Source organism: Hyperoodon ampullatus (assembly GCF_949752795.1).
Source record: "Hyperoodon ampullatus genome assembly, chromosome: 14".
Classification (NCBI taxonomy): Eukaryota; Metazoa; Chordata; class Mammalia; order Artiodactyla; family Ziphiidae; genus Hyperoodon; species Hyperoodon ampullatus.
Window position 1 is genome coordinate 6,393,299 of NC_136927.1, and position 21,582 is coordinate 6,414,880.

Below are 21,582 nucleotides of genomic sequence, written 5' to 3' on the forward strand. Positions count from 1 at the left end.
ATATCAAAAGGAAAGAAATACTCCTTTATTTGAAAACCCATATTTCTGTTTCCTGACGTGCGTCTTTTAAACTCACTTTAAAATGACAGGCAGTTCATGGTGGTTCTCCATGTCGGGCTGTTGTTAAGTCCTGACCCTGACCTGGAGCAGGTGTGCCATGTGTCTTAGCAAATCCAGGTCAGTTGTAGGTACTCAGCCTTCAAAGGTGGTGTGGGACTAGTCCCGGGTCCCTTCACAGCACAGGCAGGCTTCGCCTTCTGGAGAGGAATGCAAGCATGTCTTGGCTTTTTGCCACATTTGTAACGTACGTCTGCTCACACAGGTTACCTTTATGCCCCATTTCCTGTGACGTGGCTCATATTTGAGAAGGTGATGGGTCCTCACCATCTCTGCCCCAGACCCCCATTTTCAAACTGCTGGGTCATAGTAGGTGCTTGATGCAAATAGCTCTAATTAGAACTATTACTGTGGCATGTGTGGTTGAAAAAAGAGGGATTAGAAATATGTGCTATACTGGGAACAGAGAAAGGGGAATTACTAGTTTTTGTTAAATCTGATAAAAACCCAGGTTTGCCTGTATTTTAGAAGCAAAGCTTGGATATTTGGCTAAGAGATCAGACGGCCGTCCTGAGCCCTGACCTTGTCATGGTTAAAGCGTATACTGAATTCAGCCATCTGGTATGTAATTAGAGCATTTAGGGGAGAATGTTGATGACTCCCTTTGGAATTGGTTCACTCTGCCCTCTGCAGTGCTGACAGCGATCCTAGTGGATATTAATGCCGCTTCTTATTAATTTTCTTAATTTGCTCCTTTTGAAGGAGACAGCCTGAGTAGGAAGAGAAGATTCTAATCTGAATATTCAAAACGTAGCCTGTGTTCCGTCTGCTTCTTTTGGCTGAGGACTGGACTATAATATTTCCCCACCACTGGAAAAATAGTGAATTTGTTGACACAGGATGTTGTTTTGTTAAAAGCTATCAGAAAAATATTTCTCTGTATCTTATTTTAAAAGATTTTTTTTTTAAAGAGGACCATTTTTAAAGTCTTTATTGAATCTGTTACAGTATTGCTTCTGTTTTATGTTTCCGTTTTTCTGGCTGCGAGGCATGTGGGATCTTAGCTCTGCAACCAGGGATCGAACCCACACACCCTGCACTGGAAGGCGAAGTCTTAACCACTGGACCTCCAGGGAAGTCCCTAAAAGATATGTACAGGAATGTAATCCAAGTTACTAATTATGTACTTTACCTTGACCTTTTATTTCTAAATAGAGCCACTCTGTGGTGCATTTAAAATTCCTTGACCTGGGCTTCCCTGGTGGCGCAGTGGTTGAGAGTCCACCTGCTGATGCAGGGGACACGTGTTCGTGCCCCGGTCCGGGAAGATCCCACATGCCGCGGAGCAGCTGGGCCCGTGAGCCATGGCCACTGAGCCTGCGCGTCCGGAGCCTGTGCTCCGCAACGGGAGAGGCCACAACAGTGAGAGGCCCACGTACTGCCAAAAAAAAAAAAAAAAAATTCCTTGACCTGTCCTACATATTTATCCAGATCTCCTACGAGACGTGCTTCCAGACATACAGCCTTTCATGTTGCTTTACCTCCTAGCATGATGTGTCACCAGCTTCCCCTTCCAAGTTTAAGAATCTTTTTCGCTACATGTAGAGAAACTGTGACTGATTCCAAAATAAATAATTCCATAGAAATGTAAAAGCTCTCATAAATAATGGGATATATGATACAGCACACATTTGCTTGTCTACTGTAAATCTCAAGGTATTCAAAATATAGCTCCTTTCAAATAAAAAATAAATTTAGGAGACATTTATGTTAGTTTTCCTTCCTGCCCAACATAAACATAGTTTAGGAGAATGTCAGGAACCTTTCACAGTATACCCTGAGAATTCGACATTTCTCATCAAATTGACTTCAGAACATAGTGTCTAAAAATTATGTTGCAGCAGTGATTTGATGGAAGCACATACTCTTGATTTTTCTCTATACTTTTGCTCAAATGTCTTCAGATCCCTGCCTTATTCTTCCGTTATTCATTTCTGCAGGTGTTCATTTCTCTACACCTGTTAATATTTAGTTAACTGTGAAATCAGTGAGATTGAAGTAAACTGTGGTTCCAGATGTTAGTGGGAACTCTGACAATATTTCTAATCCCCAACGTGCAAAATAATGAAGAGAAATATCCTCTTCTCAGCAATGGGTTCAGGTATTCTTCACTGTCTGGTCCTGAATGGAGCAGTGGCTCTTGTGTACCACCTAGAACCGTTTCTTGAGGTACATGTGCATGTGCTGGGATGTAAAGGGCCATCCTGGATTTAGGCGAGCTACATAATAAGATTCAGTTTCTCCTAGGTGACTGGTCTCTACGTAATTCATATACCCAGTTAAATTATCAAAGGCAGTGATTTTTTTTCTGTAAGGGATTTATGAGCCTATGCATCAAGCAACTTTCTTTTCATTAGCAATTGCTTTCACAATTATGCATTCTTAGAGAACTTTCTAGTCTCAAAATGCCTGTGTAATAACCAGACCATCAGTTACAGCCTTAACCCCCTTTGAAAGCTGACATATGAAAAAAGAAGGTTAAGGTAGCATTTGCTAACTTTAACCTTAATCCATCTAGAGTAGAGAAACCTTGTCTTTGTTTAAAACCTAATGCAGTTGAGAAAAACTAAAGGTCTTAGAAGTTACAGATACTTTGTCAAAGTTACTTTGTATTCCCAGTACCTGGCCCTGTGTATGGTCCATAGCTGGCGCTCAGTAAAAGACATCGATGTTTGATTGTATATCCTGGGGGCGCCTATAGGGAAAGCTGTTTAGAAAGTTCAGTCTCCACGGCTTGGTTAACAATGTACCTGGGCGGTTTTGACTGCAGTTCTTCCTCAGGAAAGTTCCCGGTATTTGGATAGCAATATCTGTATATATGTTTTTCACTCAGTGACCCCCCATCATAACTTTCCCATTCTGCTGTAATTATCAGTTTACTTGTCCCACAGGGCGGGACACGGCCTTGGTCACAGTTGGGTTCCTGCCACATAGAGGAGATTTGGGAAACGTGCCCATTTCCACTGACGACACAATGGAGGTTCAGAGAGGGTGGGTCACTGTTCCTCAGGGACCAGCGCCAAAGGCTCGGATTGAATTCTGAGTCTCCTCCAGGTGACGGCCACGTGGAATCCAAGTCCCTCTTCTGCGATTGCTTCAGGGAAGCAGACAGTGGTGGAGAATCCACCAAGTGTGTTAAACGTGTTGGTGTTGTCCTCTGCGCCTTGTTGAGCACCCATCACACACGTGGTAACACACTGTTCCTAATCGATTGGAGGGGAACAGATTCCCCCCCTCCCCATCCCCGCTCCTCTCTGCACCTACTCTGTGCCAAACATCAGCCCAGGTATTTCTTTACTTTTCTCAGTGAACTAAAGGTTTATAACGAGGGCACCCTTTCTTCTGCCAGAACGAGCCTTCTCTTCCTCCTGGAAAACTCCTATTCATCCTTGTGTACCCAGCTGCAGAGCCCCTTCTCCACGAGGCTTTCCCGTCCCCTAGCTGGGGTTGCTGCCTCTCCATTTAGGAGCACCAGACCCCTAGGGCTTTGTTCTAGCACCAGACCCCTAGGGCTTTGTTCTAGCTCTCCATTTAGGAGCACCAGATCCCTAGGGCTTTGCTCCAGCCCAGGCGGCACTAACAGCACTGCTCTGGTTTATCACTCTGTGTGTCGACCGAGCCTGAAGGGGAACAACTTAATTGCTCTTCTTCCTTCCTCCTTTTCCCCGTTCTTGCCCCTTAGCGGGGAGCCCGCAGCTGTGCAGAGAGAGCTCCTCGCCCAGTCAGCTGCTGCAAGGGCCTGTTGTTGTAACCCGTAGGGAGGATCCGGCTTCCTCCTGAGGTAGAGCGAGTGGGTCTTCTAAAGTAGTGTTACCGATTCTTGCTTAAAAGCCTGAGAGCAGCAGCCCTTCTGCTGAGGTTGTTCTAAGCTCCTTTGCGCTTCCGGACACCACAGCTCTCCACTCCCAGCCGCACGCACGCACGCGCTCGCAATGTAGCAGTTCCCAGGTGATTGTGTCACATGTGGAAGAGAGGTTATGTTCCTACTTGAAAAATACAGTTATAAGCATGATGTAGAAGGTTTCAGAGCTAAGGCAGCAGAGCAAGGACTGCATGGCCAAACCATGAAGGCTTTGAGGTCAAAGACATTTCTTAACATTAAATGTGTTTGTTGAAAATAAATAAAAGCACTAGATTATTTCTCTGCCTTTTCACCTTCAAATAGGTAAACATATCCCATGTTTCGGGAGATGTCTACATTCTTAGTAATTTGGAAATAATACTGTTAGTGGATTGAAAGGTCTTTGGCAATACACGTATTGAGAAACTCTCTTTTTAGGGATTTCTGCTATGGTTTTTGACACCAAAGACAGCTAAACAGGTGCACCACTGCAATAAAAGGAATGGTTCTTGTTTGGGGTAACCAGCCACGCAGTGAAAAATTAAGATGCTCTAAAAGGCTTTGGTAACTTCATATCGTGCCAATGTGTTTACACTGTCAGCTCAATGAAAGCAGCCACCTGAGGCAAGTTACGTGCCTCCATGTCATCCAGAGACCTGAGCTTTCCCATGCACAGCAAACCTGGACCATCCATGCTACACCTGGCCGAGGATCCAAGGGTCCAGGACCCCTTTCTGTCTGAGGGAAAGGGAGCTTGTTGCCCCGGTTGTCTTTTTGGTCAAATCGGTGAGTTTAGTTGTATAACCATGGGTTTTCCATCTTCTTAAATTCTGTATATGTTGAGGTGTTTATCAGCTCAGTTTATCTCAGGTGGATGGACTTACTTTAAAATTTCATGAAAGCTACTGGGTGAGGTAAGTCAGGCAGAGAAAGACAAATATGATATCACTTATATGTGGAATCTAAAAAATAATACAAATGAATCTATATACGAGACAGAAACAGACTCATAGACAGAGAAAGCAAACTTACGGTTACCAAAGGGGAAAATGGGCGGGGGGATAAATTGGGGGTTTGGGATTATCAGATATACACCACTATATATAGAAGAGGTAAACAATAAGGATTTACTGCATACACAGGGAACTATATTCAATATCTTGTAATAACCTACAATGGAAAAGAGTCTGAAAAAATATTTATAACTGAATCACTTTGCTCTACACCTGAAACTAACACAATACTGTAAATCAGCTCTAATTAAAAACAAAAGAGTGGGGCTTCCCTGGTGGCGCAGTGGTTGAGAGTCCGCCTGCCGATGCAGGGGACACGGGTTCCTGCCCCAGTCCGGGAAGATCCCACATGCCACGGAGCGGCTGGGCCCGTGAGCCATGGCCGCTGAGCCTGCACGTCCGGAGCCTGTGCTCCGCAATGGGAGAGGCCACAGCAGTGAGAGGCCCACATACCACAAAAAAAATAAATAAAATAAAATAAATAAATAAATAAAAGAGTGGATATATATGTATGTGTATAACTGATTCACTTTGCTGTACACCTGAAACTGACACAACATTGTAAATCAATTATACCCCAATAAAAAATTTTTTTAAATGAATTGATAAATAAATGTCACGCTAGCAGTCTACTGGTGATGCATGTGGGCTCTCTCGGTTAGCCTGAGTTCGAATCCTGACTCTACCACTTACCTCTAAGTTACCTAAACTCTTAAAATTTACCTAAGCTCTGAGTCCTGGGACTCTCATCTGATAAATTGGGTTCATAATGGTTCCTCCCTCCTGGGGAGGATCATGAGGATTACACAAAACGATGCACATAAGCTGTTCAGTACAGTTCTAGGTAATAGTATGTATTCAATAAACGCTAACTATAATTATGACACTAACTATAATTAGGATTTTAATTATTTTATTACTGTTACTGCTTCAAAAACACGTCTTCTTAGGTTTTGTAAAGCCCTCCGTTAGTGTTAATGATAAGGATTGTTCAGAGATTTCCTTCCATTCACACTCAGGAGAATTCCTTTCTGATTTTTTTTAATGCCTCTCCCTCAAGCCCCTCCATCTTCCCACCATCCGACCGTAGACATTTGTCAGAGCCCAGTTGATTATTAATCAGATGGAGCCTAAAGAAAACACTGGGGATTCATTTTAATTGTGGTTTAGAGAGCTCTCCACACTACACTGCCTTATAAAAATGCCTAGACGTTAAAAGTGAAGTGCATTTGAATAAAATCTCCAGCTTTGGAGCTTTATGTACAGCAGTCTGGTAGCCTGTGAAGAAAAAAGAAGTTGTTCGGTGATCAAGACTTGTCAGAAAAGGATCTGGTTTATACCAGATGTTTTTTTAGAGTCAGGATATGTAACCTGTCCTTTTTTTTCACTTGTTCTTATAAATTGGAAGGAACATCAAAGCCAAACAACATTTGGAAGTGCTTTCGCCCTACCTTTTTAGAATGGTATCCCTAAAGAAATGGTCTTTTGTCATGAGAGAGACTTAGCATTTCTCTTTCAAAGGAAACCATCATTTTTCTCAGTAAACTCTACTGGTCTGATGCTCTTTTCTTTGCTTGAAACGCGTTTCCTCCGCCTGGCCGGGCGGGGTATTTGCAGTGCAGTGATCTTGGTCTCTCTCTTTGTTCTCCCATCTGATGTGCCTTTGATAGCGGATGGTGTCTCGCTCCTTGGGAGCAAATCCAGACAACCTGAAGGACCCCATCAAAGTTAGTATTCCACGCTATGTTCTCTGCGGCCAAGGGAAGGACGAGCACTTCGAGTTCGAGGTCAAGGTAAGTGTCTCTTCTTTACTCTTCTGGAGGATGGAGGCTCGGGGCTCTGCAGTGCTGTCTTCTTTCTAAATGGAGCTAAAGCTACATAGGAACGTGTTGTTTTGTACGATACGGGTCATGCCCTTCTTTAAACCAGTGTGTGAAAGTCTAGGCTGGAGCACATGGAGGGAAGTTATCCCATAGAAGGTAGTGGTGGCTGGGGAGTCCGGCTGACATGGAAGTTACTGTCACCTACCAGCCCCACAGGTAAGGTCACCAGCCACCCCAGATTGCCCAGGATTTTCCTGCTTTCGGCACTGACGGTTCCACACCTCGGGAAACCATTTGGTGCCAGGCAAACCAGGACAGTTGGTCACCCTACTATGGGCTTAGGCTCAGTTTTTTAATCTATAAAAGTGGGAATAATAATATTGATGTCACGGGGATATTAAGTGCATATAAAGTGCTGACTCCGGTGTTTGGGAGATAATAAAGAACACATTATAGCTGTTGCTGTTATTTCTACTGCTCTTTTCATTGTTTTTGTTTCTGTTGTTCGTAATGAGGAAGCTTTCCTAATCTGTTTACACATTATTTGATTTATACAGCTTTTCAGGAAGAGATGTGCCTGTTTCCTTACCTCATACTTCCCCAAATACTTCTGCTTCATCTTATTTCTAATTGACTTCCATTGACTCATAACACTTCATTAAATACTGCTGGCCGCCATCCCCTCGTCGAGGAATTGATGGTTAATCACACTTCTTCATTTTCGAGGGTAGGCGAGGGTGTTGTATGGTGTTCACTACGGTCCCCAGTATCTGTCTGCCGGGGGGCATTCCTAGAGGTGGTTTTGGTCAGATAAACGCCAGAATCTGGATGTGGATTTCTTTAGACTCGGATTCTGCTTTGCTGAGTGACCCAAAGTCTTTACCTTCTCTGAGCTTCAGTTACCTCCTTGGTAAGATGAGGAAATTGGGCCTCACCAGTGGTTTCCAGATTTCTTTTTAGCTGAACCCTTTGGTCAGGGAGTCTCATAGGAGGAAGAACACTGTAGAAGCAGATAAGCGTGGAGCTGCTTGCTGTGGGGGGAGGGAGGGCGGAGGGATCCTGAAGCCAGCCCCCCTGCCCCGCACCCCCGCTGCTTCCCCACTTCCTGGCTGCACCTCAGAGGAGCCCCTGGGCTCGGGGGGATCCCTCCCCTTAGGCACAGGTGCTCCTTTTCAGTCTTCCTGGAGAAACAGTGCAAATAACTTTCCTGATTAATCAAGGTTTTAGATTCTTATTTCTGCCTACTGAGCCCCCCCCTTTTTTTAACAAAACTTGCACATTTATATATTTGAGGTTTCTGTTGAGAAGACATGATGCCTGTGTGCTAGTGTTGGTGGTTGAACTTGACTGGCCAGATTCTGCAATTTCTTATTAAAATGTTGCACCGTGTCTGTGATCCAGTGCTTCTCCTCCTGACCTAATGCCTGATTCCTGCCCAGTTTCTTTTGTCAGCCATTTGAAACTGTGCGTGTGGAGAGTTCCATTTATACATATTTAGAGACAGGTTCCTAAGGCGTGTTTGTATTATTTCCATATTTTTAAATTAGAGGATAAAGACTGGCTTTCACCAGTTCTTCAAATTTGCATTCTTCAAAACATAGAACTCACAGCACTGGAGGACATGCAATGATTTTAGTCGGAACATAGATTTATTTTATTTCCATAGATAACTGTATTAATAAAGTATGACTATTAAATCGACTTCATGCATAGAACTTAAGTCATGAATAAAGAAGATACTTAATGTTTTTTAACTGAGTTGATTTAAATAAAAGTTGCAAGCAAATTATAGACCTGGCCGTATGCAGATCTGGCTAAAATAGTGAAGATGCAACTGTAAAGGCAAGTTAGAGAAACCAGATATGGGAACTGTCTGGCACCTTTCAGAATCTAGGCTGGCCCTCTCTGAACTGATCGAAGCCCTGTCTGAAAGCATGTCATGGTTCTGCTTCCTTCTGTTCTCATCCCAGGTATTGCCATCATTAGCACCAGCAGTGGACTGTCAGCATTTGCCTGGAGAATTCCCACTTCTCCGAGTAGGAAGGGCTGCCCTGTGCATTTACAGGGAAGTGGGCTGATGGTCTCACGTTCCTGTGGCGGGTGGAGCACCCCGTCAACAGAAGCATCAGGGCCCAGTACTAGAAACAAAAATCCTGGGAATATACTGTCCCGCCCTTAACAAAATAGACAAAAGTAGCTAAGCTCCAGCAGAAGCGTAGCTGTCTGAAAAGTGCCGGGGGAGTGTTACTCCTCCAGGTAACCTCACTGTGCCTCATCTGTGAAATGGGGCTGAGGAAAGCCGCAGGCTGGGTTGGTTTGAGGACTGTAGGAGCTTTTGTATGTGAAGTGCTTGGAACAGTGCCGGCCACATCCCAGGTGCTGCATAAGGTGTCGGGAATGAGTGAGATTTTACCCTTGGAATCCCCTTAATGATGTTCAATGTGCTATTGTGTCTTTATGAGGATCGGGGGTTTTGTTTTGTCTTTTTCTTCGCTTTTTGGTTGTTTATTTCCTCTTAGCGTTCTGAGTTTAAAAATGAACTATGCCAACCTTTTCCTTCCATCACTTTATTTCATGCACAGGCAATGTTTTCTAGAACAAGTAGTCACACTTAGGGTCATATTTTGGCCGCTGCTGAATTCTCTTGGTGAGCCAGTGGCTTTAAGAAGAGGAAGGTAAAAAGTATTATTTTTAGAAAAGTCTGTTCTGTTAGTCTTGGATCTTCTTTGAATGAAAATATGATGATAAGGTATATAGATATTTTATATCTGGTTCATTTAAGGGGCTGAGCTGACTCGGGCACACGCAGGTCCTGTTGGGTGCAAGTCCCCAGTGACTGAGGCGACAGGTCCCCAGGAGGACGCTGGCTTGTGGAGGGGTGGCAGCCCGAGAGCGCGTCTCTCAGCTTTTCCTTCACCCTTCGTGTTCCCTCTGCCTCCTGCTCTTCCCTACCCACCCTGCTTTAGATAGAATTGATTGGTTGTTTAGATCATTCCTTCTTCCTGTCCAGTTTCATTTTAACCCCCAACCTGGTAGCTCGGGTCCTCCAGTCCGGTCTGTTCATTGCCAGATGAAGCAGTCGTGATCCTTGTTAAAGGGATGCTCGAGGTAGGCTGCAGGGAGGGGTCCGGGGGGAGAGAGGGAGGGAAGAGTGGTTCCCAAATGCTTGTCTTCTGCTCGCCGATGAGTCCTGAGGAGGTTTCCATCACTGGGCTCTAAAGTGAGAAAAATAGAGTTTTTAATTCAAAAGGACTGTCTTTTATATCTTCTCTATTTGGGGGATTAAAAACAACTTTCTTTTGTGAACTAACTGTGAGAATGGGTAAGTTTTTGGGTTTGGGTCATATTTAATTTTTTTTTTTTTTTTTTTTTTTTGCGGTACGCGGGCCTCTCACCGCTGCGGCCCCTCCTGCTGTGGAGCACAGGCTCTGGACGCGCAGGCTCAGCGGCCGTGGCTCACGGGCCCAGCCGCTCCGCGGTATGTGGGATCTTTCCGGACCGGGGCACGAACCTGGGTCCCCTGCATTGGCAGGCGGACTCTCAACCACTGCGCCATCAGGGAAGCCCCATATTTAATTTTTTAAATCGACTTCATTGAGACATAGTTTACATCCAGTGGCATACACACATTTTAAGTCCAGTCTGATGAGTTTTGACATATGTGTACACCCCTGTAACCAGCACCCCAGTCAAGATTTAGAGCTTTTCAGTCATTCCAGGAAGTTTCTCCAGCACTGATCAGCTCTCTGTAACTACAGATTACGTGGGTCTGTTCTGGCGTGTGGTGGGGATGGGACCAGGCGGCATTTACTCTCCTGCGTCTGGCTGCTTCCACTCCACATGCCTTTTGGAGATTCATCCATGTAGTTAAGTGTAACAGTAATTTGTTTCTTTTTATTGCTAAGCAGCATCCACTGTGTGGATACATCACAGTTTGTGGGTTGGTGTCTGTTTCGGTGTTCGCTTCTGACAATACAGGAAGCTGTCATCTCGGTGTCACCTCCCCCTTCATTGACCCTGAAGGACTCACGTGAGAACCCCTGGGCCAGGGTCTCTGTTCCCGTTGTTACCCTGGCAGTTATACCTGCCAGTGTCTCCCAGTAGCACAACCTTCTGGAACTGTGTGCGCGTTTATGTTGAGAGAGGTGCGTCCCGCCAGCTGACGTCAGAGACAGACAGAGGAGCTGAGGGTGTGCAGGCTCCTCTTGGAGAAGACCACATGCTGTGCTGATTGTGGTTGAACGTGGCCTGCTGGGCAGCAGAACGTACCTGCACAGCCCGTGCTCGCGGGGAGCTATAGGCGTCACAAGTAATAACTCCATCTGGACCACAGCAGTCATCTTCAAACTCCTGCTTCCACTGCTGTTCAGCGAATGATAAGTGAAATCAATGACCCTGCATTATATTTGCCATCCTCGGTTGGCTAGGACCAGACTGGGTAGAGTTTAATTTTTTTTTTTTTTTTTTTTTTTTTTTTGCTGTACGCAGGCCTCTCACTGTTGTGGCCTCTCCCGTTGCGGAGCAAAGGCTCTGGATGCGCAGGCTCAGCGGCCATGGCTCACGGGCCCAGCCGCTCCGTGGCATGTGGGATCTTCCCGGACCAGGGCACGAACCCGTGTCCCCTGCATCGGCAGGTGGACTCTCAACCACTGTGCCACCAGGGAAGCCCTAGAATTTAATTTTTAAATTGCATTTCAACATGACACAAAATCTGTGCTTATGGCTAACAGAGGCTGTCATACTCTGATGTCAGAAATAAGCTGATGTCTCCAGCATAGTTTTAAATCCCCTACCTTTTAACTTACTTGTTAAAATGATAATATAAAGAAATAATCTAACACTGGTAATTTTTTTTTAATGTTTTGTTTCCTGAGAGTTTTCATCCCTTTAAAACCGGAAGTAATCTTCACATACGCCATATTGTCTTCCTGTCTCCTTTGGCGAGTGTTGACATGTACGCCAGTGCCCCCCGCCCCCGCCCCGTTAACGGTTTACTCCTGTCACAGCCACAGTCCCATTTTTCTTTTCTTGGTCGTTGTCATGTTTATCGCCGGTCTTTCCCGTAGGTGTCAGCTCCACGGGCCCTTGTTAGCCTGTGCAGCCGTGAGGCCTCAGCCCTTACACGGGCCGGGCTGGGAATGGGCCCCCGTACAGATGACTGTGACGTGACCCACACAAGGCTGGCCACAGGTGTTGTCATGGGGCAGAGCCTGTTTGGGGCTTCAGGGGTTATGTGGCTGGGTGTCCTTTGTAAACCAGCCCCTCGGGGGCCCCTCGTGCTCCATCTCTGTCGGCAGGTTCGTCACTGATTCGCCCTCCCTTCCTCATCTGGGCCCCCGGGCACTCTCCAGCCGCTGCTCCTGGAAGCCCATGTGGTGGTGTGGTCTCTTGTAAGGAGGCTTCTGGCACCTCGTATTGTTCAGGAGAGGACAGGTCCCCACCTTCTGTCACGTGGCTGCAGGAGCTCAGCCTTGTGTCCACTTGCAGACCAAAGGGATGCGAGACTCCACGCTCTACCTGGAGCACATGACGCCCAAAAAGCAAGCAGCCCGTGCCAGCGTGCTCATCGGGCACTTGCTGAAGGCACCGCGGTGACAGTCTCCTCCTGTCCCCACGTGCCTGCTCATGTTCTCTAAGTCCTGGTCAGTGGCCTGAGGAGGAGGAGGAGGAGAGGCAGAGGAAGCAGGAGAACGAATGACAGCGAGAAAGTCTAACCTCAGGGAACACGCCCAGCGCAGGCCTGTAGACCCTGCGGCTAATCCCTGAGCACCCCGGGCAGTGGTAGGCGTTTTCTTTTTGAGTTTTTAGGTCTGTGAGTCCTGCCTCCTCATTTCAGTCCGTCGCGTCCCAGAGCCCGGGAGAGGTTTAGACCTGAGCGCTCTCCCATCTGCCGGGTCCTCCCTCGAAAGAAGAGACCCTGAAGGTGAGACGGGATAGTGGTAGAACCTCAGGGCGGCCGAGGTTCAAGTTGGAACCTTGCTTTTACATCGGAAGGACCACGTGCAGGGACCGGGGGACCGGGGACGACAAACCGTGGAACAGCCTTAACTTCCAGCGACAGGAGCGCACTGGCGGTGGATGATGTGCTTTATTTGGCCTGAACAGACTTTAAAATTTTTCAAGTTGTCAACACTTCAGACTTGGGAAATCTGACGTGGAAATCCAGATTTCCCAAGTCGCGTAAAATGTTTTACGCTGACATCTATCAAGCACCTTCTTCGTCCCAGGCGCTTTGCCAGACCCTTCCGCAAGCGTGGAAGATGTACCAAAATGGGGATATTATTTACAGTTAATGAACGAGGAAATTATGAGTGACTCACCCGGGGCCACACAGCTACTAAGTAGATCCAGGTACCAGATGTCCATGGAATCTGAGTCCTCTGAGCCATCCCAGTTCCCTTGCTTACTCATCTTACTGTACCTTCTAAATATCACTACTTTCTGCACTTTTTGGAAGTTGAGGCCCTAGTGTTGCCCTAGACAAAGTGGCCATTTCCAAATCCTCACTTGTTTTCAAATGTAGCTGTTATTTGTGTGTGTGCTTTAACTTTTATCTTGAATTCTGGCCAAGTCACAGGCAGTTCATAAATTGGCGCTATTAACGTTTTGACAAACCTGGAGAATTTGATGGCGGATAGACCTGCCAGGAAGCATAAGGAGGAAATGCCCAGAAAATGTGCAGTTTGGGAGCTGAAGAAATCACATTTATAGTCAGGGAAATGTCTTTTTATTTGGCAGAACAGAAATAAGAGCCATTTCAGTCTATTAGATAAACTCTGCACACATACATCTTTTAGAAACATTCCCAACTTGATAGAGTATAAATGTTCAGAAGGATTTGTGTGTTGGCGTCTGAATCTCTGCTTATTAGTAACGGATGGATGTTCTCCCGCGTGTGCATTAGCAGAGCTGAGACAGATGGAGGCTTGTGTGAGCTGTGGTCCATCAGGATTCACATACTCAGTTTGTGGACTGTTTTCAAACGTAAATATCAAGTGGAAGAAATAACCTTAAAAGAATCATATTTTATCCTAAGGTTGTTTTTTTTTAAGCACTCCTCTCATCTCTTTGAGAATGTTGTCTTTCACTAAAAAAATAAGAAAAAACAACTTTCCCTTCCCCTGTTTTAATACAAAACAACTCATCTTTTATATTGCTGTTACTTGGGCAGTTGTTTATCTTCACAGAGGTAATGCTGCAGACATGAGAAATGGTGAAGAGGAAATGAGATTGAGTCACAAGCACAGAAGAAGAGCGGTCATCACCTTGTGATCCTACCTTGAATTTCCATTTCAAGTTTGTTTTTCCATTGGAAGAATATATTAATATTTCCTTTCCTTCATTTCAGAATTCTGGGAGTTTTACATCTCTTCCTAGAGTAAAATTTGTTTTAAAAGAAATCACAAAATGGTTTGAACTCCCCTTTTTGCAGTTGCTGCCCACAGGTACCCTGGCCTTTCAATATGTATAATAAAAAGGCTTTTTTAGGAACGTGATTGCGGTGCAGGAGTTACCAGGTACTGAGTACCCCTGCACTCTGCTCGTTGCTTCACGTTTTTTAGTACAGCTATAGATTAGGTGTCATGAGCTCATTTTACAGATGAAGAAACTGAGGCTGGAGGAGTTGCATAATTTAGCCAAAGTCACACAGCTAAGTAGTGACTGGGCTAAAGTCAGGATCCAGGGCTGTCTTAATCCAGGGCTTTACATGATTGCATTCTCCAACGATGACTGGTAGAGAGTTTGCATTCTGTGCTTTGCCTCTGGGTTTCTGAGTAATTTGCAGGAAAATTGCTTAGGCTGTCATTCTCCCAAGTTCTCACAATTTTAAGGTAGAATAATACCCCAATTCCTCTCCTGTTTTACCGAGGTGTTAGGGGGAGGAAGAAGTATTCCTTAGTAATGATCTTAGATTTGAAAGGCATCCATGTTACCAGAATATTCGGGTCTTGGTACATTCTTTCAAATTTACCTTCAAATTACCATATAAAGTTAAGTATACTAAAATAAACGGTGTTATCCCTATTTTGAAGGTACTGAGATTGAAGCATAAAGAAGCCATTCTCTCTAGTTATTGCAGAAGGCTGAGATTTGCCCCATTTGATTTTGCATCACTTCCTGTTATGCGGAGGGTGCTGTAACCAGCAGTCAGCCGCCAGGCTCCTGTCTGCGTGGTGCACTGGATTCAGACCAGGTTCAGGAGCCAGAGACTCCAAGGCACCTTGTTGGTGATGCATCTACACAGAGGATGTCTGGGGCATTTCCTAGGTAATAAGGCTGAATAATCTTATACCTGCTTGGCTTTGTGAACCCCGTAACCACGCTTCCACGTTACCAGCAGGCGGGGATGGACCTGGGGTTGGACCTTAGACTCCCCTTTCCCTGCATCTCCTCCTGCCAGGGTCCGTCTTCTTCCCGCAGGTGCCATGGAGACAGGATTTCTGTAGTTGGCGGAGCTCTAGTTCAAGTTCACAGAGCCCAGTACAGTGGAGGGGATGCAGGCTTGGCTCAGGAGCTCGTGACATGGTCGGAGGACACAGTTCAAATGGCAGCTGTCCCCCTGCCTCCAGTACCCTGGATGGTTGCTGACACAGTGTCTTTTCCTTTGTGTCCACTTGGCCACAGAGCACAGCACTCCTTTGGGTTCCTCAGAAAGAAAACTTTGCTGCAGTCTCCTAGGGAACCAGAGAAGGAAATACATTGCACATCTCAGTGCAAATAACTGAAAATACCCCCTTAGACAATTATGTTCTCCCCAAAGCACCAGTGTCCCCCCTCGCTTCCTAGATGTCCCCTGGGAACTCCAGCTGCTGCCCCCCTGCTAAGGGTAGTGGTGGGGTGTCAGCTCCAGCCCCCTTCCTCGGCCTGTATCCCCACGCCTGCCTGCGTACGCAGGGGACCATGACATTCAGAAACAAAAAGTTCTTCAGTTAATAGGACCCACCCTGTAAAGGCAGTTCAGAGACCACCGCTTGTTTCTTGATGTGTTTTTTTCAGGAGTTTTTTTTCACACACCTACCCGCACGCCTTCTTACCCCCAAATTGTTTATCCCTAAATCAAGACTCCTCTCTTCCAAAGGAATCTGGTAAATGACATTTTCTTTGTTTTACAATTCTTTACCCTCTCCCTGTCTCCTCTAATGCCTATTGTCCAAAAACTTTAAACATTTACAGGTAAATCAGAAAAGACCTGAAATGCAGATCGTTCTGCTGCCCACATTTCAGGCCAGAAAGGGAATGAGAAAATCGCAGGGGAGAGTTTACTGAAGAGGCCCTGGGCTCCGCTCTCTTTATTATTCATTCACTTATTATTTAACAAGTATTTATTTGGTACCTGTAACAGTTTTTTGTTTGTTTGTTTGTTTGTTTTTGCGGTACGCGGGCCCCTCACTGCTGTGGCCTCTCCCGCTGTGGAGCACAGGCTCCAGACGCGCAGGCTCAGCGGCCTTGGCTCACGGGCCCAGCCGCTCCGCGGCATGTGGGATCCTCCCGGACCGGGGCACGAACCCGTGTCCCCTGCATCGGCAGGCAGACTCTCAACCACTGCACCACCAGGGAAGCCCTGTAACAGTTTTTTAAAGACCATACTAGAAGTATCAAGATATTGAGGAACAGAAGAGATGAATAAGCTGTTCACATACTCTGGGGTCAGTGAAGTGGGGGAGAGAAACACGCAGAAAATAGAACAGTGCGGAGCAAAGGGGGTCATGTTGGACACCCGGGAAGACTTCAGGTTTTGGTGGGAGTGAGGGAGGACATTCTAGGCAGCAGGACATCGGGACAGGCCCGCGGGCAGACGGGTACAGATGATGCTTTGGTAACAGGAAGTAGTCCCACTTGAGGCCAGCCCTGGGGAGGAGCTCCTTTCTGGTAGAAGCGGAGGAGGACGGTGAAGTGAAGCTGAAGTGGTCTTGAAGGGAGCGGGGAAGAAGGCGGTAGCAGCATCGTTCTGAGATGGGCCGAGAGGCTGCTCCAGAGTTGGGTGTGGGCGACCTTAACATCTCAGTAGAACAGCATTGTCGGTGAAGATTGAAAATCTAGAGCGTTTGGAAATAGTCATCACAGAAAATGTAATTTAGAAGGATTTCCATGTAGGAGTGACCCTACAGAGTTAACATAGCATACATTTAGTGTCAGTGCGTCCTGCCTTCCTGGGGAGGGGTGGTGAGGGCGGTCTGCAGCGGTTCCGGGTAGCTTCACAGGACAGAAGGGGCTTATTCCGACGGGGTCCCACCAGAAGGTCTAGGGAGCTGGGGAGTTTGAGGCAGGAAGAGTGACCTGGAGTCCAGCCCGAGCCCTCGGTGAGTGATCGGAAGAGAAGCGGGGCTGGGAGGCGGAGAGAGGTTAGAGCATCACGCTGGAGACAGACATGGGATGCGGCACACGTGGTGTGAGCATCCCTATCAGAAATCTGAGAGCACTGGGCTGTCTGTCCTCAGAAAGACTGGGCCGTCCTAGAGGTGGACCAGAGCGAGGGGTACTGGGTGGCGAGCTGTGATTAATGGGGTGCTGGCCTCTCCTCCCACCTCCTGGGTCATTCTGTTTGCAACATTTGTCTGAAGAGATTTGAATGAAATCTAATGTGTTAATGCTTGCTATTTATACAGATTCAAATATTTGTTATATATTCATATTTCCTCAAGCATGTTCATAGTTATGTTACTGCACAAGACTGTATTTTGCAGAAATCGGGCAAAACTTGTTTTAATATATATTAGGGTGGTATTAGACCATTTCCTTCAAGCTATTACTAAATACAGGGAATTTCATTTGTATATACTGATGTAGCTCCTCCAAATGTTGTTAAAAAAATAAATGTTGTTGGGGAGACCTCTACGAGTAACTGCTTACTTACCTGGGGCCAGTTAGAGTATTTTTCTTTGGGTGAAAAACTGTTGATTCTCTCCTTCTTACACAGATAGATATACACAAGCAAATACATACTGATGACAGGTCTTAAAATCGACAGTCCTTAAACCAGCAAAATATGTATATAACATAAATTTGTGGAAAGCACTCAGTTGAGAATTGTTCATAGTGAATGCAGTTGATCTTGTGGACATGTTTATGGTGTTTAAGTTGCACTTGATCATTTTATGGTCCAGAAAAGATGGATTTGTATCAGCAGACTTGTTCAGTGAGCGAGAAGTAATGAATTTAGTCCTCAAAGCCACAGAGCAATGATGCCCTGCGTTTTCAGCATGGAAGAGAACAGTTGAGCGTTTTGAACTGTTGTGTTGGGTGTACTGACCTTCTGTGCCTCCTCTCTGCATCAGCACCTCGTCCTATGCCCAGTTTTAATTTAGGGCAAAATAGGACTTTAATGTCTATTTCCACTTTCTGTGTAGTTTTCCCGAACTTCACGTGCGCTGTTGCCCCAGCTCTCACAGTGCAGTGGTCTCTGTTACAGAGAAGGGATTTGACTGTTTTCCTGTGGGGAGGTGACCACGTGGTTGCCTCGAGCACCATTTCTGTGGTGCTCATGATGGTCTTCACTCTTCATCTGTCATTGTCCTCAGCTTGTTTACGTGTTGATAGGCAAGGGGAGACTTAAAGTGTTTTATATACAAAGCGGGAACGTGAGCCTTTGTAATCCTTGTATTTAACCTGGATTCAGGTGAAAACTTCATGGGTAAAGAATTTGGAAATCTCTCTGTGCCTCACTATAAACTTGGGTTACAAATATATCGAGAATGCATCCTGTTCTCAGTGCAGAGAAAACAAAAAAAAAGATACCATTATGTGACTAAGTAAAATAATCTTTGATTCAGATGGACCTCAAAGATATCACCAGAACAGAGTTAGTGGAACCAAGATAGTGGAGCCTTACCTTCTTTGAAAAGCAAAATAACCTTAAGTACATCTCTCAGAAAACTACCAGCACCTGATATGGTGCCGACACATACTAGTAGCTCAATAAACGTTTATTCCTTCAATGAGAGGCCTCCCACCACCACCGCAGCTACTGCCAAAGGCCCACTCCCTTAGAAGGCTTACAACCTTGTAGGTTAGAGAGACGTTTATATACTTAATATCGGTTATATAAATTAACTAGTACAAGTTTAATTCTATAATTAATGTCCTGTGATGTGTGCTCTGATCAGAGTGTGAGCTGCATGCCAGGGAGTCACGGAGGAGGGAATGATTCTTCCAGGGAGAAAGGAGTAGAAGCAGGGGTGCTGCCAAGGGAGGGACTGTGGTTGGACACGCGCCCTGGAGGCTGAGCAGGAGGCCACGGGACGGGTGGACACTGAGGAGGCCATTCGAAAGACCCTTCCAGAGACCGACAGACGTGCCCCATTTCTGTGTTGACCAGTTGTCTGAAGTGTGAGATTTTTTTAATCCACTGGGAGCTGGGGTTAGAAAAGGTAGTGTTGGGGGCTTCCCTGGTGGCACAGTGGTTGAGAGTCCGCCTGCCGATGCAGGGGACACGGGTTCGTGCCCCGGTCCGTGCACAGTGGTTGAGAGTCCGCCTGCCGATGCAGGGGACACGGGTTCGTGCCCCGGTCCGGGAAGATCCCACATGCCGTGGAGCGGCTGGGCCCGTGAGCCATGGCCGCTGAGCCTGCGCGTCCGGAGCCTGTGCTCTGCAACGGGAGAGACCACAACAGTGAGAGGTGCGTGTACCACAAAAAAAAAAAAAAAGAAAGAAAAGGTAGTGTTGGGTCAGCCGGGAACAGGTCCTGAATGCCATGCTAAGGGCTTTGACCTTGAGAGGGGAGTGGATGGAGGGGAGTGGAAAGCAGGAAGCTCGTGAAAGGGTAAAGAATTTGGAGATTTCTCTCTGCCTCGCTATAAGCTTGTGTTGCAGTTATACTGAGAATGCACCCTGTTCTCCACAAGCCACCACATCTGATTTGGGGGCAGCAACACGCAGAGGTTTACAGCAAGGCTGCTCAAACTTTACCCTGCGTCGGAAGCCCCTGAAGATTTTGTTAAAACACAGATTTCTGGGCTCCACCCCAGAGTTCCAGATGAAGAGTGGGTGAGACCTCAGAATTTGCATTTCTAACAAGTTCCCCAGTGAAACTGTTGCTGCTGGTCAGGCGTCACACTTTGAAGACCGCTGGTTTAGGTTATGGACTGAGATATTGAAGGCAGAAGCGGCTGAGATCTGTATGTGGGTTTATTAATGTGAGTTTATTAAAATATCAAGACACGAGGCAACAAAATGAACCATTGCCCTAAATGTACCCATAATGATCTTCTTTGTTCAATATTTTGGGGAAATTATATACAGTGTTAATGGTTCCAGAGAGTCCCCACCCTCTTCATGAATGTGGGACTCTTGGAGACACCAGTGTAACGTGGTGAAGACAAAGATCCCTTTGATCCCCTTACAGACCTCGTTAAGCCCAATTCACAGGAACACACAGCTCTGGATAGCTCTCTCCCCGTCAGGCCATCTTCCTCTGTCTCCTTCCAGTTCCACCCCCACTCTCCCCCTGCATCCTGCATCCCGTTGTGAGCACTGGGGGCTGATATCGAGAAGTGCATTGGATGCTTTTGGGGGCTCTCTCAGGGACTTTATCTTCCTCTTGCTGTCTTATCATTTTGTGCCCAAATGCCTTGATTCTGCTGCCCGGGAAATCACTCAGCCGCGCCTGTCCTCCGGAGACTTGGTATGTGCAAGTTGTCAGGGAAATTGCCATGCCTTATAAAGGCATTATTCTGGGGCCACCGTGGGAAAGAGGAGTGAAACCCAAATTATGAAGTAGGTGTGAAGTAGCTGTTGAATTAATTAGAGATTTCAAAATATGGTCTGCCATTAATGAGCTGTGAAAGCAACAAAGAAGAAGCAGGTCTTTCCTGGTGGTCCAGTGGTTAAGACTCTGTGCTTCCAATACAGGGGGTGTGGGTTCGATGCCTGGTCAGGGAACTAAGATCCCATGTGCCATGTGGTGTGGCCAAAAAAAAAAAAAAAGAAAAGAAAAGAGGAAGACGCTGCCGGCCAAAGCCTCAGCGAGCTGGTGTCCAGTTATCCATATCCATATCCTGATTTTGCTGGAGGCCATCTCTTCTACCAGAGAGATGAACAAAGGCCTTGCTGGTTCATTGTTGCTAAGCCTGAGTACACTTAAGGCAAGCCCATCCGGGGGCTCCATCCTCCAGCTCTTCGTCAGGATGCCCGTGATGTGTCAAGTACTCTTCTAAGGTGTAGTGAAAACCAGCTAAAAATCCCAGTTCTCCTGGAGCTTATTCTAGTAGGGAAGGGAGACAAAAACAAGACATATAAGTAAATATATACAGATTACGTTGTTTTATTGCGCTTCTCAGATATTGTGTAGTTTTACAAATTGAAGGTTTGTAATGCGACCCTGCATTGTCAAGATGATGGTTAGCATTTTTTAGTGTTTTTTTACTTAAGATATGTACATTGTTTTCTTAGACATGCTATTGCACACTTAATAGACTACAGTATAGTGCAAACATAACTTTTATATGTACTGGGAAACCAGAAAATTCGTGCGACTCACTTTATTGCAATCCACTGTACTGTGGTGGTCTGGAACCCAACCCACGATATCTCGGAGGTGTGACTGTACCATGTTAGGTAGTAAGAAGTGCTTAATAGAAAAATAAGAAAAGAGAAATAAGTAGTGTGGAGATGGGGAGTAAGGGGGTGCAGTTTTAGACGGTATGTCCAGAGAAGGCATCACTGAGAAAGTGGCTGTTGAGCAAAGACTTGCAGGAAGTGAGGGAGCTAGTCACGTGGAAAGAGGATTCCAGAAAGAGGAAAGATCACAGACAGAGTTCCTGAGGCCACACTTACTGTGTAGTATGTCTG

The 21,582-nt window shown here is 46.1% G+C and overlaps 1 protein-coding gene across 3 annotated transcripts in view; it reads left to right on the forward strand.

Moving 5' to 3' along the window:
* KIF16B (kinesin family member 16B) overlaps positions 1–21,582 on the forward strand; it is a gene marked incomplete at both ends in the record, with an annotated part of 294,678 nt that overhangs the window by 200,249 nt on the left and 72,847 nt on the right. For all 3 annotated transcript variants that reach the window (XM_079719488.1, XM_079719489.1, XM_079719490.1), the window contains one exon: positions 6,642–6,764. In XM_079719488.1, coding sequence (XP_079575614.1) covers positions 6,642–6,764 — 123 coding nt within the window. The remainder of the gene's footprint in view (positions 1–6,641; positions 6,765–21,582) is intronic.